General features: G+C 49.0%; 1 protein-coding gene and 2 long non-coding RNA genes across 12 annotated transcripts in view; 1 reads left to right on the top strand and 2 right to left on the bottom strand.

The window, feature by feature from the left end:
- The window catches only part of LOC133396897 (uncharacterized), a 39,792-nt gene extending 34,072 nt beyond the window's left edge, over positions 1 to 5,720 (top strand). Inside the window, exons 2-3 of the long non-coding RNA XR_009767445.1 lie at positions 3,634 to 3,763; positions 4,730 to 5,720. This is a non-coding gene — a long non-coding RNA (uncharacterized LOC133396897). The remainder of the gene's footprint in view (positions 1 to 3,633; positions 3,764 to 4,729) is intronic.
- Positions 5,721 to 6,291: 571 nt separating this feature from the next.
- LOC133396971 (uncharacterized) lies at positions 6,292 to 13,914 on the bottom strand. Of its 7 annotated transcripts, none has more exons than XR_009767507.1 (7): positions 13,433 to 13,914; positions 8,049 to 11,185; positions 7,897 to 7,966; positions 7,529 to 7,819; positions 6,710 to 7,460; positions 6,450 to 6,625; positions 6,292 to 6,375 (listed from the first exon to the last, which is right to left on the bottom strand). It is a non-coding gene; the product is annotated as an uncharacterized LOC133396971 (long non-coding RNA). The 7 variants fall into 7 exon arrangements; XR_009767508.1 differs by having other exon boundaries at positions 6,450 to 7,460; positions 7,529 to 7,582; positions 7,667 to 7,819; XR_009767509.1 differs by having other exon boundaries at positions 6,450 to 7,460; positions 8,049 to 9,367; positions 9,908 to 11,185.
- A 669-nt stretch (positions 13,915 to 14,583) lies between these two features.
- tafa5a (TAFA chemokine like family member 5a) overlaps positions 14,584 to 15,283 on the bottom strand; it is a 99,899-nt gene continuing 99,199 nt past the window's right edge. For 3 of the 4 annotated variants that reach the window (XM_061667309.1, XM_061667310.1, XM_061667311.1), the window contains exon 6: positions 14,584 to 15,146. In XM_061667309.1, coding sequence (XP_061523293.1) covers positions 15,052 to 15,146 — 95 coding nt within the window. In that variant the 3' untranslated portion in view covers positions 14,584 to 15,051. The remainder of the gene's footprint in view (positions 15,147 to 15,283) is intronic. The other variant, XM_061667315.1, reaches the window with a different exon arrangement.

Here is a 15,283-nt window from a genome sequence, read left to right as displayed (position 1 = left end):
TCTTCCGCCGTCCCACCGACAGGCTTCGGGGATTTCGGCAGGAGCGTCCCATCCGACCGCCGTTAAACACAGCGCCGCGGCAGACGGCGGTTACAACGCGTGGAATTTGGAATCAAGGAAACGAGACAGGCTCTCGCTGTAACGAAGGTACATATGATTTCCTGGCAATGTCGAACAGTCCCTCATCATTCAGCGATCGGACAGAAATTGAGGAGCGGGTAGGCGGCCGTGAGAAGGAAGTTTTGGTCAAGGTTTTTTGAGATGACCCCCGTTATAGGGTCAAAAGGGCATTTACGGAAGCAGACGAGGCTTTGAACGATAAGCGGCTCCCCGAACCGCCAGCCAGGTCTTTCCGTCCCCTTTTCAGCTATCGGGAGCGAGCCAAAAGCCACCCGTCGCCTCCCGCGCAGTCGTCGTTTATCCCTCGGAAACACCTCGGGCCGGCACCGGAACGCCCTCGACACCCGTACGGCATCGGAGCAGCCGCTTCGGGATTCTTTAACAGCGTCATCCTGTTTGTAGTGCTCATTTTCAGCACATTTCACCGTACTCGGAGCAGTTACGAGCCGGTCATAAAGAATAACGGGCAGTTTTATTTGTCATAGCCTTTTACGTCCCGGTGACCCTCAGCGTTTTCGGCCGGCCGGCGGGTTTCGGAAGCGGGCTCGGGACGGATTCGTCTCAATCACGACGGCCGCGGGCCGCGCTACTCGTTCGGCGCGTATATGGCGCTCGACTAAACGTCACGACCGGTTTCGGCGGCGACCCGCGCGGGCCCCTCGGCGAAACGAACAGATGAGGGTAATTCATCACGCAGCCCGCCGTCGTTAGCGTCGTCGGTCACCCGTCACGGCACGTGCGAGGAGATGGGGGGGGGGGGGGGGGTGGGTGACGAAAATCCACGGACCCAGTCGAGTGTGTTTCCGGGTTCAAACCACGACCTCGAGAACAGCGAGGCAGATGTTTGGATCATTTCCGTGCGGGAAAAATGGATTTATTGACGATTCCTGTACGAGTCGTTGACGTTTCACACATGGAGCCAAGAAAACATGAAATGCAATGTATTCAATCCATCTCTCTCTCCAAACACGTCCACGGTTCAAGGTCATCGCGACTCGAAGCGATGACCTTGACACCGGAGTGGCTAAAACTCTGGGGTTTCTGCTCAGAAGGCAAAGACGTTAATTACGCCCGAGCGCAAGTTTGCAAAGTGTGAATGAATTGCCGCGATAACGCAGCTTCCAATTCCCTTGAGAGATTTTAGCTTTCAACCAATAAGCCGGCGGAGCAACCTATCTCCGCAGACGCTATTAAACCCGCGCGCCACCGTAGCGCTCGGAACGGCCGCGTCTGACTGACGTCGCTGCCAAATAACGGCTTTTACGACACACGGGATTGTTTTGGGTCTGAAATCCAACCACCGCTCGGTTTGTGTCGGCGCTGTCTACTATGCGTTCCCTAGGGTGTTTGTGTTATAGACCATTTTTGAGCAATAAGGCCGGCTGAATAGATTATCATAAAGCACAACGGTGGAAGGTGTTCCGAAGCTGAACTATAGCAAAAGGCCCGGCAGTCGGTGCCGGATAATGCGGTCGGGCGGGAAGTCATCTTTAGGACTCTGTAAAGTCTGCACGAAAGCCCGGGAACGGATGTGCCCGGGAAACCAAAGTCCCCGGAAAACCAAAGTCCCCGGAAGCCCGTCGGCCATTCGTTAAAAGCGGCGGTCGATGTCATTAAACTCGGGTCAGTTAACGACTTTTAGCGGCTTTCGCGAGCGAAACGGTAAATTGCACTAAACGAGGTAGGCAAAATGCTTGACGTTATCCGGTGATTTGTGGCAATGTTCGGTGCGCACTTGTATTGGAAAGGCGCGACGGCATCGCCTTGATAATTCACGGCCGGCGGCAGCAGAAGGTCTCCGGGAGCGTGAGGATTACCGCCGTTACGGCTCGTCGTCGGACAAACGACTCCGCCGACCGGGACCGGATCGGCAGTCGGGCCGCAAGAGACCGTTCCCGAGTTCCATCGATCAGACGATCCAATCCAACCGGACCGGCGGCGGGTAGCAAATGCATGTTTTATTTAACACGGGTGTTCTTGAAATGTCTTGTGATTTATTGAGTTTTGGTCAGCCTCGGTTGTAACGTCGTCGGCCGAACGATATACGTTGTCATGGACGACACGCCAATAAATAAGGGCCACGGGGCTTTCGGGTGACATTTCAGGATGGACCTAAAATGCACTCTATATTTTGAAGTGGAAGTGAATTTGCCATTGTTTAAATTTTGGAACTGTTGAAAGCGTCTGTACTTTTGATGCGACTTTCTGTTCTCTAAGGCGTCGTCGAATAGCAAAATCGCAAACGGGCGTTTGAGCTTGTAGATTTCCGCGACAGGGCCACGTTGCAACCGAGAGACCAGAAGAGTCACAGAAGCGGACGTCCTTTGAAATGTGAAGGCTTCAAACACCCGTTGTGGATTTAGCTCTGGAGCTCCTCAGACACACGTCTTCACGGCATCCTCAAAGAAAGCCGCGAACGTTCAAATCGCTTCGCTTTCACCGTCGTCAAAGCGCCCGGACCCAGAATACGTGGAAGACTATCATTTCTTAACCGGTCTTTTGGGGACGGTGTAACTGAACGGACGGGGGCTGCAGGAAAGGCGAACGTTACCCTAACGCACAAAAATGCGTGATGTATATATAATCCGCCAAAGAAACCCCAACAACCCTCTTCCGAGCGGTGGAAACGTACACTCCGGGATATGAAAGCAAATAGTTGAAATGATTTTCTATATCGCTGTCGGTCTTTCTATATCGCTGTAGGTCTACCATAGTCCAGATCCCCGGACGCTGCTATTGTGACCTGATATCTCGCGGGGTCGGGTCCAAGTGGAACCCGAATCAAGGCGGATAGCTCGAGACCAAATGAATTTGAAGGGCTGATTTGAAATGGTCCGTGTGGGGAAAATGGCAAAGAGTAAGGCAACGAGAAACAACCGAACCACGAAGCTGCCATTTTGACATGTTCACTGCGATATAGCGATGGAAAGTGTTGAAGACGGTCTGATAGGAATTTTGGGAATATTTTGACGGCTCCGGGAAGCCACGCGGTTAGGATCCTCGCTAAAACACGACGGCGGCGGCGAAAGATGAGTTCCTTTCCGATGAACAGTCGGGACCCATGGCCCCCGCCCCCACCTGAAGGCAGAGGGAGGTATATATATATATATATATATATATATATATAAAATATTTGTTCCTAATAAAGCCTTTCTATACATATTTTTTTATTTGGCCAAAATTGGCATAGTACACTTTGATTTGTTCTTTATTCATGTAAGTGAACGTTGCCCCTGTAGACACCTGACGTTTGCATATGCCTTACATATGGACATGCTTGTTTTATTGGAAATGGATCAAGTCATAGATCCTCATGTTGCCCCAAATGCCTCTGTATAGTTGAATTTTATTCCTGGCAAAAAGCCAAACAGAAAATGACTTATTTTTAGCCCCCCCCTTTCAAAGAAGGCTTTATTCTGGCCATGCTCCCCCACCAAAAACAATAGCTTATGTGTGTATTTAGTTGTTCAAAATAACTCCTATTTAGCTTGTGACCCTCTGAGGCTTTTTCAGATGATGACCGAGGGTCAGGACGTGCATGCGGAATGAGGTGATTCCTAAAGATCCATTCTGCGTGGGATTTGGGAAGACTGGAGTTCTCCACGGAGGTTCACCAGCCTGGACTCGTTAAGAGATGAAAAGGGTAACGTGTCGTCCGGTTGACATTGCGGAATAAAAGGATGTGACGGTACCAAATGACGCTATGCTGTAAATGAGTTGTTCAGTCAGCGTTATGGAGCGGTGAGACTTGTACACGTTAGGAAATGAAGTGTCATTATAAAAGTACAAGAGGGTGACATAGTTTTCAGATGAATGCAATATGCTTCCTGAGATGAGAGGGTAATTATCTGAGAAAGGTGGCATTCGGAATCACTTTGGAAAAGCTAATTCTCCGAACAAATGAAGAGAAGTGACAGCTTAGTGTATTAAAATAAAAGGAATAGAAAAACGGCTGGGCCTTTTAGTCACTGGTGTGCGTCAGCCGAATCGGCGAGACGATGGAGATCGCAGGCACAACCGCTCGTAGAGATATCAGTTAATGATACATTTAGTTTTGGTCTTCACGTGAAATGTCGAGAACCGTTTAGATGGTTAACATAAGACGAGGTGCCGACTCGCCCTGTGCTTTTTCCTCATGGACACGCCTACGAAGACTTGCGGGTGTGGGATGGTTTGTTTTGATAAGTAACTTTTTCAAAGGTATTGAGAACCATGATGTTCAGGTGACGGCATCATACAACACACATTGAAAAGACTTGCACAATGTTACGGGGCAGTGGTAGGTTAGGAGCGCTTGTGATGTGAAATGCGCATCAGCTTGCATTGTAGGAAACCTCAGCGGTATATTTAAATCAAAGAAAAGTTGAAAACAGAACTATATTCAACTCATAAGAGAGCTAACGCCTGACATAACTGTCTGCCCAATTGTGACTGTCGTTTGAGAGCACGTTTAGACGTTGCACAAAGTGGTGGGTTTGATTTGACGTTGCTGTAAATGGAGTTTCAACATTTGGTAGGAGATATATTACGCGGTGATGATGAGCTCACCTTTGTCTGTACAAAGGATGTCATTTGGGCTTCCACTCACCATAATGGTCATTTGTTGCAGTTTGTCGTGCGGAACCCGTTCCTGGAAATGCCTCACCTGTGGACAAACACCAACGTGAGTCATTGTGCTGCTGTGAACTCCAATTGTAACCTACACAATAAAGTTCCCGTGGAACCGCCAATGGAGTGTCGTGTCTTCAGCCTTCCTGCCAGGTTTTTTGTTAATGGTGACTCACATGTATTTTGAGCATTTGCTCTTCCAGGTTTCTTCAAGTCTGTGGTGTCCAAAGTCTTGAGTTCCCCAGTCTGAACTTTAGCTTTGAAGCCTTATTGTGCCATCCAAGCTTGTCAAGGTTAACTTTCACATCAGGACAATGGGGGGGTCAATCTTTTTTTGCAATGTTAACATTGTATCATACATGTGTAAACTTGATTCCAGTTTTAATCTCCAAGACTTGGTGTATCGCCTGGCCTAAATGTTTTTTGTAATGCTAACATTGCACCATGTCTAAAGTTATTTCCCAAGTTTTAATCTCCAAGACTTGGTGTATCGCCTGGCCTAAATGTTTTTTGTAATGTTAACATTGCCCCATGTCTAAATTTATTTCCCAAGTTTTAATCTAGAAGACTCGGTGTAGCGCCTGGCCTAAATGTTTTTTGTAATGTTAACATTGCACCATGTCTAAACTTATTTCCCAAGTTTTAATCTAGAAGACTTGGTGTATCACCTGGCCTAAATGTTCTTTGTAATGTTAACATTGCAGCATGTCTAAATTTATTTCCCCAGTTTTAATCTCCAAGACTTGGTGTAGTGCCTGGCCTAAATGTTTTTTGTAATGTTAACATTGCCCAATGTCTAAATGTATTTCCCTAGTTTTAATCTCCAAGACTTGGTGTATCGCCTGGCCTAAATGTATTTCCCAAAAGGAAATGTGTTGGGTTTTCCCACAGAGGTCATGGCCTTTAGAAATGTTTGAATATAGTGCAGGGCCTGATCAATGTGGTCTCCAGCATTGACAAGACTGATCTTGGCTTGTATAATAAACTAATAAAGTCACCCTGCACCATATGTCTGAGTGTCATGTGTGATAGAGTGTCATGTGTGTGAGTGTCATGTGTGTGAGTGTCATGTGTGTGAGTGTCATGTGTGTGAGTGTCATGTGTGATAGAGTGTCATGTGCGATAGACCATGTGTGATAGAGCATGTGTGTGATAGAGCGTCATGTGTGTGAGTCATGTGCGATAGAGCGTCATGTGTGATAGAGCATGTGTGATAGTGTCATGTGTGTGAGTGTCATGTATGATAGAGCATGTGTGTGATAGAGCATGTGTGTGATAGAGTGTCATGTGTGATAGAGTGTCATGTGTGATAGAGTGTCATATGTCTGAGTGTCATGTGTGATAGAGCATGTGTGTGAGTGTCATGTGCGATAGAGCAATAAAGTGTGAGGCGTTTCCGTCTTCCGTCTAAGTCTAAGTCGACCGTCGACTTAGACTTAAACTTTAACTGCGACGTCTTCGAGGGTCCAAAGCAATAAAATGGGAGGAAGGCAACAATGCTTTTTTCCAAAAAGCTTTATTCAAAAAAAACAAAAACAACAAGAGCGTAAATGACAAGGATGCGCTTTGCAACCATGTCATTTACTCACCCGTACAGCAAGAGTCTTCGGCGTTGGAGGAACGTTGGCCAGACGACAGCACGTTGACCTGCAAAAGGAAAAAAACCAGCCATTAGTGAACACAACACACTCCAATCCATTGGGGAATGTTCTTTGACTCACCATCAACTGTCTCCACACCTTCTTGGCAAAAAAATAAAAACAAATCCACTTCCAACCTGGGAGTCTTTTTCCATACTGCCAAAAAGATCAATTCAATTGTCCAAATTAAGTCCTGCCAGGTGGCATCTGAGCATTGTGACGGGTCACTTCGGAGAGTCCTTTCCGGCAACAGCCATCTTGAGGGGGGGGGGGGGGAAATAAAAAATTAAATGCGTTCAAAGGTTCCGATGCAAACTGGACGATTGTGCTTTTACACTTACTTGGAACGAGTCCTCCCCCAAAAGATTCAGAGCCTGCACAGAAAATGGGATTCAAATTGCATTGAGTGATTACCTTTAGGTAGAAAGGTACTTCCAAAGAAAACTCGAAGGCCTGATCTTCAGCCACCAAACCCAGAGCCTGCAAAAAAACAAAAACAATTAGACAAAGTCATACATTGACCACCTGCTCAATAAAACTTACCAAATCAGCTTGGAAGGCCTCTTCCCCAAGTACTGGGAAAGTCCAGCCTGCCAAATTAAACTTCAAGTCACAACTTTGCCATTACACTTACTGGCTGCTTTTCCATCAAGCAGCGTTCAGCCACAAAACCCTGAACCTTCTTATTCTTGGGGGGGGGGGGGGGGAAGAAGAAAAAAAATTAAAACAAAAATAAGCTTTCCAAAAATCAGCTTGTCAGCCCGTTTTAACAGCAGCGGTCATCATCAGGAAAAGCCAGCACCTGCAAAAACTGCAACACTCATAGCACAAATTGACAATGATACTACCAGTTTCACTTACTTGGGATAGGACTGGACTACAAATTTGCTTGGAGGCTATCTTTTCAACACCACAGGTAGGAACGGCAGTGGTCCACACCGGTGAACGCTCCAGCCTGTGGGGGGGGAAAAAAAATAAAAAAAAATAAAAAGAATTTCAAACACCCTGAAAGTGCATGACGTCACAATATACTTGTGCCTTTTAGAGGCCCAGCGACATGACATTGCGGTCTCAGAATGGAGGCTGCTGCTGCTGCAAGACAGAAATCTTTGGTTAAATCTGCATTAGCTTGGAAAACTGAGAGCGCATTTAGCACTGACCTCCGGGAAGCTTCTCTTAGATCTTGCACAGCCGCCCCTCCAACTGGGTTTCTGCTACAAAACAAACATGTCCAATTTAGCCGGACGAGGAAAGTCAGTAGCGGGTGGGAAATTTAGGTCGCGGTCAGGCTAACCGACCCTACAGGGCCGTGGAGAACACGGGGCGGCCGCAGCCCTTCCTCCTCAGAGGTCGCCGCGGACAACATTCAGCGGGGACAAAGGCCAGCGCACCGGCGCAGTTGCGCCCTCGGCCCAGGCGGGGGCGCCGAGCCGCTCCGGTCTGTCGATCACCTGCGGGGGGGAGAGAACGACGACATTATTGTGAGCGCAACCCGTCCGTTCACCGACAACGTGGATGACTTGCTTACCTGCTTACCTGGCGGCAGCGCGGAGCTCCCGGAGGCCCGGCCTTTCCTTCAACTCCTCCTCGCGCCCGTGCTGCTGAGAGCAAACGTACACATGCTGCGGTTCACTGCCACAACGTTCCTTTACCTGCGCTTCATTTGGTGGAAAAGCTCACCTTCGCCTCCTCGTCGTGACGAATTGGGAGCCAGTGAAGGGCGGCTGCAAATCAACTCTTGCGAACGGTGACGAGATGACTCGGGTGACCGACACGAAGCTCCCGACGGCAGACTGCAAACTGCAAACAGAAAACACACACATGACAACTCGACGGGACGAGTGGGGAAATGCTCGCTCGCACGCCGGCCGCTTACCTGCACCGAGTGAGGAGCTCCCCCTCGCCTTATGTATGTGCCGCGCCCCGCCCTCCGCAGGTGCAATCAATGACCTCGCCCGGGCGCGCGCGCGCGCGCGCCGCTGTGCGGTGACGAGGCGCGTGCACGAGACACCGTGCGGCTTCCCGACTCGTCAACTGCACCAGTGACACACGTCGCAATATCAAATTGCTTTCCTATACACCGTTGTTGTTGTTGTGTTTTTTTTTTTAATACCAAGTCAAACCACTCAGCAACCTTCACTAAGAAATCACAAACACAATTTGGGCCATCTTTTCCATCCCTTCTATTTGACGAACTAACTCCAACTCCAACTCACAACTTCCTTGTCATTTGATAGAAGTGAGTCGGCCAAACCCATTTTCATCAAATTCGGCCAGAGTCAAATGAATACCTTCGCATCGCTGCAATTCAAACCACCATAATTAGTCAAAACTACATTTCACATTTCTCGCATCCATCCATTTTCCAGAGCACTTATCCTCACCGGGGGCGCGCCGGAGCCGACAACTGGTCGCGGCGCACATACAAACAACCAACCATTCACACCTACGGGCCATTTCGAGTCTTCCGCTAACCTACCGTGCCTGTTTTGGGGCTGTGAGAGCAGAGTACCCGGAGCGCAAACTCCGCACCGTTCCAGGCCACATTTGAACCCGGGTCCTCACAACTGCGAGGCAGACACAAAACACACACAGACAGACAAACACGCACAAAAATCCAGTCAATGTGTTTTGGTTTTTATTGAACACTCTTTCTTTGCAAATTCATTTTCAACTTTACCTGCTTACATTTCCAAGCTTCCTCATCTAAAACACCAGGAGTGGGGCCGCACGACGTGACCGTCCCCGATGAGACAAAAAAAACAAAAATGGCAAATTTTTCATGTGGAAAAACTCTCACCGACTTGACGTTTTCCCAAAAAGCCTGGACGAAAGCCATAAATGAGCCCCAACGGCACGACGAACCAAACCGCCGACGTCGTTGAGGACTTGAATACCCTCATCCTCTGGCTCCTCGCGTCCACCCTTTACAATAGCGCAACTCTCTGTGGTGGCGGTGGCCGATGTGACTTTCTGCATCCTTAATTGCAACGGGCCGGCTGAACAACAACACAAAAGCAATAAACTAATGACTTACAATGTGACGCACAAGAACACAAACCCGCATAGAAAATGACATTTCCGGTTTTCAACAACAATTTACAAGAGTACATAACGGTCAAAAGACATGGCCCGGTTCAAAGACATCCGACCGCGGTGAGGTCACGTGACGACGGTTCCAACGACGTTTGCGACGCGAGCGCGGTCGCGATGTCAATCTCGGTCCACGGCGGAGGGCGATCGCGAAATGGATGGAAATGGAACAACCTTTCCGTTTCATTCTTATTCTACAAAAGCAATATTCATCACAATGCTACGGTCAGACAGTGGGGGGCAAAAACAATATATTCTCGCCCCAAAAGTTGGCTTATACTTCTTCTCGAACATGACACGCTATTAGCGGCAACTATCTTTAGCGAGAAAACATTCTTTTGGGGAATTTCAAGGAATGTACACTCTTATTCGCTGAAAGCAACTGTCTCGGGGCACCGTGCGCCTTTCCGCAAAGTACCGCTAATGCCGTTACGATATATATTCACCTTCATTTGCTGGCAGAAGCGGCTCTCGTCTTTAGCACTTCGGGCCCGCGACCCCGCGCTCTCGAGGCGCAGCCCATCGACCGATGACCGATCCCACCGTTTTGCGTAACGGTAACGGTCGGGTCCATTCGTCGGCCTCGAACGGTGAGTCGTGACACCGATGCGATACAAATCTGCTTCGGTCGAGGAACGACGCTGACGCCGTACCCGAGGTGTCCGAGAGAGACAAAAGCTACAGAGAGACAACGGGATTGAACAATGGGCGCAACGGCGGCCGTATCCACAGCAGTCGGACTGCTAAAATGCAACGCGACGTACGCGTATGTACAATTAAGGCTCGGAAAATAATCTGCCGTACGGTCCGTAAAACCACTGACGCCGTGACGTTACGGCGTTAAAATGAGAGACGTTCAAATGTGTTTCATTTTTTGGAGCCGCAAATCCAACGGCTTGACAAACTGACGCTGCTCCTAATGAACCCGTGCGACTCCCTCGCTCGAAAGGCCCGTCGGCGTATTTCAATCATTTCCTCCCTCTGTCTGACTTGGGTTCGCCTCGAAACCAACAGTCCTACTGACAACAAACACGTAGCCTAGCTACTTCGCTAACGTTACAATTCTACTCCTGCTCTACGTGAACATGGTTTTGTCGGGCGGCGCCGTACAACCTCTGAGGTCAAACCGCTTGCATTTGTTGACATTTTGATGATTATACGGTACACGGACTGGATTTTCAAAGTGTGCTCTTCTGGTTCCTTATGTTTGACCATTCTCCTGTCCATTTACTCTTTCGCCGTTTCCGGATTCCCACGTGACTCTTCAAAGACCGACGGCTGCGTTTGGAGGCTGGAACCTGCGCTCGTGCGGGAGAAACACAGACAGTCGTCAGGACCGTTTCAAGCTTCTCCCCGAGCACCGTTCCCGCTGTCCCGTAAAAAAAACAAACACATTCATGACGTGTACAGTTTCACAATTTCCACAATGAACACCATTTTCCTTCATTTAACATGCAAATCTAAAAGCGTTCAAAAATATCGCCTTCGGGTCATTACATTTCACAGTGAACGACTGACATTTCACCGACACTTTCCAGGTGGGGAAGGAGGCGCTTGCGTCATCGCCTCTTACGAGCCGTGAGCTGTGCCGGCGCGGTAGCGAGGTGGGTCCCGACGCGGGAGAAGTGGTCGTCTAACGGCGCGGCCGAGCGGGTCTGGCCGACGCGCTCGGTGCGCCCGGGCGCCTCCATGTACCGCCGGGCCCCGGGTGCGGGTCGGCGGCCCTAATGAAAGCCGACAGCGTGTAAATGACTTTTTAAAGAAGCTGCTGAAAAGCTGGTTCTTTTTTCGCAACTAGCGCTCCGGCGTATCAGACCGGTGGCCTGCTGTCGGCCTTGTCGGGGAGGTACTTAACTCCTCGTACCCCTCGATGGCCGATCGATACGCCGTCGAGCGGGTCTTCGCTTTCTGTCTCCCCGACGTTGTCTTTTGCAGGTGGCTTTAAGTAAACCGTAGCTATGTTCTTCTGTCGTTTGTGCATTCTGTATACCGGTTTCATTCCAATTACTTCTTCCCGCTGTTGTGTCATTTCTACAGTGGCTTTTAACTCATTCGCTGCCAGCCTTCCCCGTTAACATGGATATTCAACTTCTAAAGCCGCCAACGGCGGTGAATGTGATACACTACTTTTACATCGCGTTTATTCCGACTGAAAGAGAAAAACGAGGAGAGATGTAGCTATCGTCACAGCGCTCCTGCGTACGACCCCCCCCCGAAAGCCAAATAACATGCCGGTTTCAAAATAACAAAAATATGGACAATAAAAAGAGAATAAGTCATACTGAATGCTATCGAGCTTCCGCATTTTATTCATTATCATTCAAGTCAAATCTAAACCGATGTCTAAATATACCCTTCCCTGAGCCGTCCGCTTATCACGGCGGAGGGAACTGCGTGGTCTGGGGCTTCACGCCCCTGGTAGGGTCACCCGCGGCAAACGGGTGCCACGTGAGGAACCGGGCCGAGTACGGCTCGTAGGCCCCTTAACGATGAGAAATACGAACGGACCTACGTTTCCCTCGCCCGAAGAGGCCACCTGGGTCTCCCCTTCTCCGCGGACTCCCTCGTTCCGCTGGTCGACTACAACGCTCACGTGGACGATGACGGTTCGACGTGAAAGGGCGCGATAGGGAGGAACGCCCGACCTCGAACCGAGCGGTGTCGTGTTATTGGACTCGGTGGACTGCCCCCTACGAACGGCGTATTCGGACAAAAAAAAGGGTGTCCGAGTGCGCGCTTGGCCGACGATCCGCGGCGGCGATCCCCGAATCCCCGCCGATTTCAGCCGGACGAGGTGGAGGGTAAAGTCAAACTAAATATACCCAATCCGCATCGTGTCATACGTGAATTCGTTACTCAGCGGTCTTTCTTAAAAGTTAGTGGGACTACTTCACTACCCTTGCAACCACTACAATGTTTGCCTGAAAGTGTAGAAAATACATTCAATGTGAAACCTTTGACCGATATAACCTATACAACATTTCAATGGAGTGCACGATAATCTGGAACAAATGTTTTCGCCTGACTCGTACGTCCTCGTTAAAAACCCACAACACGTAAAGATGCAAATCTTTTCATTTGGTCTGTCTAACTTAGTTGGACGACTTACATTTCCGCAACATAATTGTGCATTTCACTCCAAAACTCTTCAAGTATGCCGACCGTTTGTGTGTGTGAACATGCACCTTTCTTCTTAGAAAACTTTTAAAGGTTGTGTTTGCGATGTATGAGCAAAAAATACACGTATTTAAGAATGATGGTACAAACGTTCCATGTGACTCAGCATGTGCTTTTGTGAACTTTATCAACCTTTAACCTGTTGGTCAAGAAAAAAAAAAGCCAAAGAAACAACACATGAAAACACAACAAATGATTTTGTTCCTCTGACCGGGGCGGATTATTGGAACTATTCCAACAGCAGGCGGGAGGAGCGTCCTCGCACGGGCACCTGCGTTTGGCCGTATTATTTAGTATCCAATTTATACTGTAAAATGGTGAAAAATGTCAATTAGGAGCTAAAAGCGGGAACCTGCTGGATGGCGGAAAACTATTCAAAGGTCTCCTCGTGTGATTCAAATCGACACAAAAATAGCACTTATTTACAATAGCGGCGCCGACTTAAGCTCCGTGGGGATCTTTTTGGGGGGTCCATTGTTCTTCTTTACAGTAAAACGTGTGCCGGAATGCGTGCTGTCGGAAATAAAACGAGCTCGGGGTAACGCGCGCCGTAATTACAAATGAACGGTCGTATCGTATGACTGTGCGCGTCCATTGTTTTGTCTTGTGCTTTAATACACGGACACTGTGTGGAAAAACACAACAGTATCCAAGAATAATGACCTCCAATCTATACAGTGTACAATTACATTAAAGCAACCTTTCTTCTGTCTCCTATATCGCTTTCTGATTCATGAAGAATGAACAAGGCTCGTATAACCTTTCAAGAATTTCATAATATTTACCACTGGTACCTGTGCAGTGTTGTGAACATCCATCCATCCGTCCATCCATTTTCTGAGCCGCTTCTCCTCACTCGGGTCGCGGGCGTGCCGGAGCCTATCCCGGCTGTCATCGGGCAGGAGGCGGGGTACGCCCTGAACTGGTCGCCAGCCAATCGCAGGGCAAAAACCTTGTCTCACGTCTGTCTTGTTGGCGCCGCTGAAAGGCTCCGGTGGCTGGGTCGTTGCGCTAATGAGGCGCTCCGAAGCGCCGACGACATCGTGAAGCCCCTGTCCGCGCTCCGCCTGTCATCGTGGCCCGCCGCTTCCAAGCTACATCTCCGCGACTGACTACTCTTCAAACGTCTATAATGCATTTAGAAAACTAGATCCTTTGGAAAAATAGGTGAGCTTCATTACCCTGGGGGACACCTGTTGATTTATTTTCATGTTAGAGATCATATAGATTGAACACCACCTGCATTTTCAAATGACATTTCTTTCATTGTATTTAATGGATTCTTCAAATATTTCACCATAAAAAAAAAAAGAAGGTACTTGATGTCAACCGGCGGAATATCTCTGCCGCTCTCTCTCCGGCGGAGCCGCCCGACCGCCGCGCGGACCGACGCGAACGCGGAAATAAATTAACACATCAAAAGCCGTCCAGAGGAAATGAGTCAGTATTCCACATTGTGTACAATACAATATCATAGCAAATTAGCAGTCTTCAATGGTTTCCGCTGACTACTATACATTTACAATGTTAAGTTGGCGACAAGGTCCGTCCTCAGGATTCTTTTTTGCCTGACAGAGATGTGGAAATGAGCGTGAAAAGAAAGCAGCTAGCGAGGCGCCAACTGAAAAATCCCAAACTACGAGCGCCGGCGGTCACGTCGACGACGGCGTTTGTTCACATCCTAATTGTCATTGAGACCGCGACTCCAATAAGCTCCTCTACAAAGGTACAACATAGAAAAACTGTTAAATATATAACTTTTAGGGCCTTTCAAAATACATTTAATGACATTTTTTCACGCCGTCTTTTCGTCAGCTTTCCCCAACACGACGGCTGTCTCGATGCTCACGTCCTTTTCTTTTCTCCCCCCCTTCCTACGTACTTATATGCACGTTGTACCTAAATATCCGGTTTCAAAGTACACTGTTGGATTCAGTCTGAGGAAAAAAAAAACAAACAAGTCAGGAAATGGTCAAAAGTACTCCTTCGATCCGTGCGTCCGCCAGCCGACGCAAAGTGTTCACGGGTCGCCCGGTGGGGACGCCGGCGGCGACTGCCCGCTCGGTCGGTCCGTCCCCGCGCCTTTGTTCTTTTCATCTTTGGTCTGTAAAAATATGGGAGGTTCGCTCCGACAGAAGGCCTATTCGTAGCGGAGAGCGTTCGCTTCTCCAAAGGATCCTAGCGCCCCGCTGATGTTCTACAATGGTGAAAAAAATGCAGGGAACTCACACCTTTAGTTAAAGCGATTCCGAGGGCTTCCGACGGGACGGCGACGGGCAAAAGCTGCTAATTGGACGGAGCGGGCGGAAGCGGAGAGCGGGCGACCGTGTTGACCCGACGACACGCACCGGGTGGGAGAAGTCGCAAAGCCTGTGGAGTCGCTGGCAGGGAACAGTGTTTGACTGCGAGAGGTTTACCCGATGTCCTGGAGATATTGGGGAGGGGGGGGGGGGGGGGGGGGGTCCCCACAAACACTCCCTCTCTGGTGCTGTCGTGGTGTTAGGAGACCTGCGATGAAGGACAAAGAACAGAACAAACGTGAGATCGCGCTTTCAATGTACCTCGCTGTACGATGCGAAAATACCATACCGCAAAGTGCGAACGGTTGTTTGTTTATATGTGCTTTGCGATTGGCGATGGCACCT

The sequence above is a fragment of the Phycodurus eques genome, chromosome 22, assembly GCF_024500275.1.
Source record: "Phycodurus eques isolate BA_2022a chromosome 22, UOR_Pequ_1.1, whole genome shotgun sequence".
Classification (NCBI taxonomy): domain Eukaryota; kingdom Metazoa; phylum Chordata; class Actinopteri; order Syngnathiformes; family Syngnathidae; genus Phycodurus; species Phycodurus eques.
This window is presented reverse-complemented; position numbering and strand designations above follow the sequence as displayed.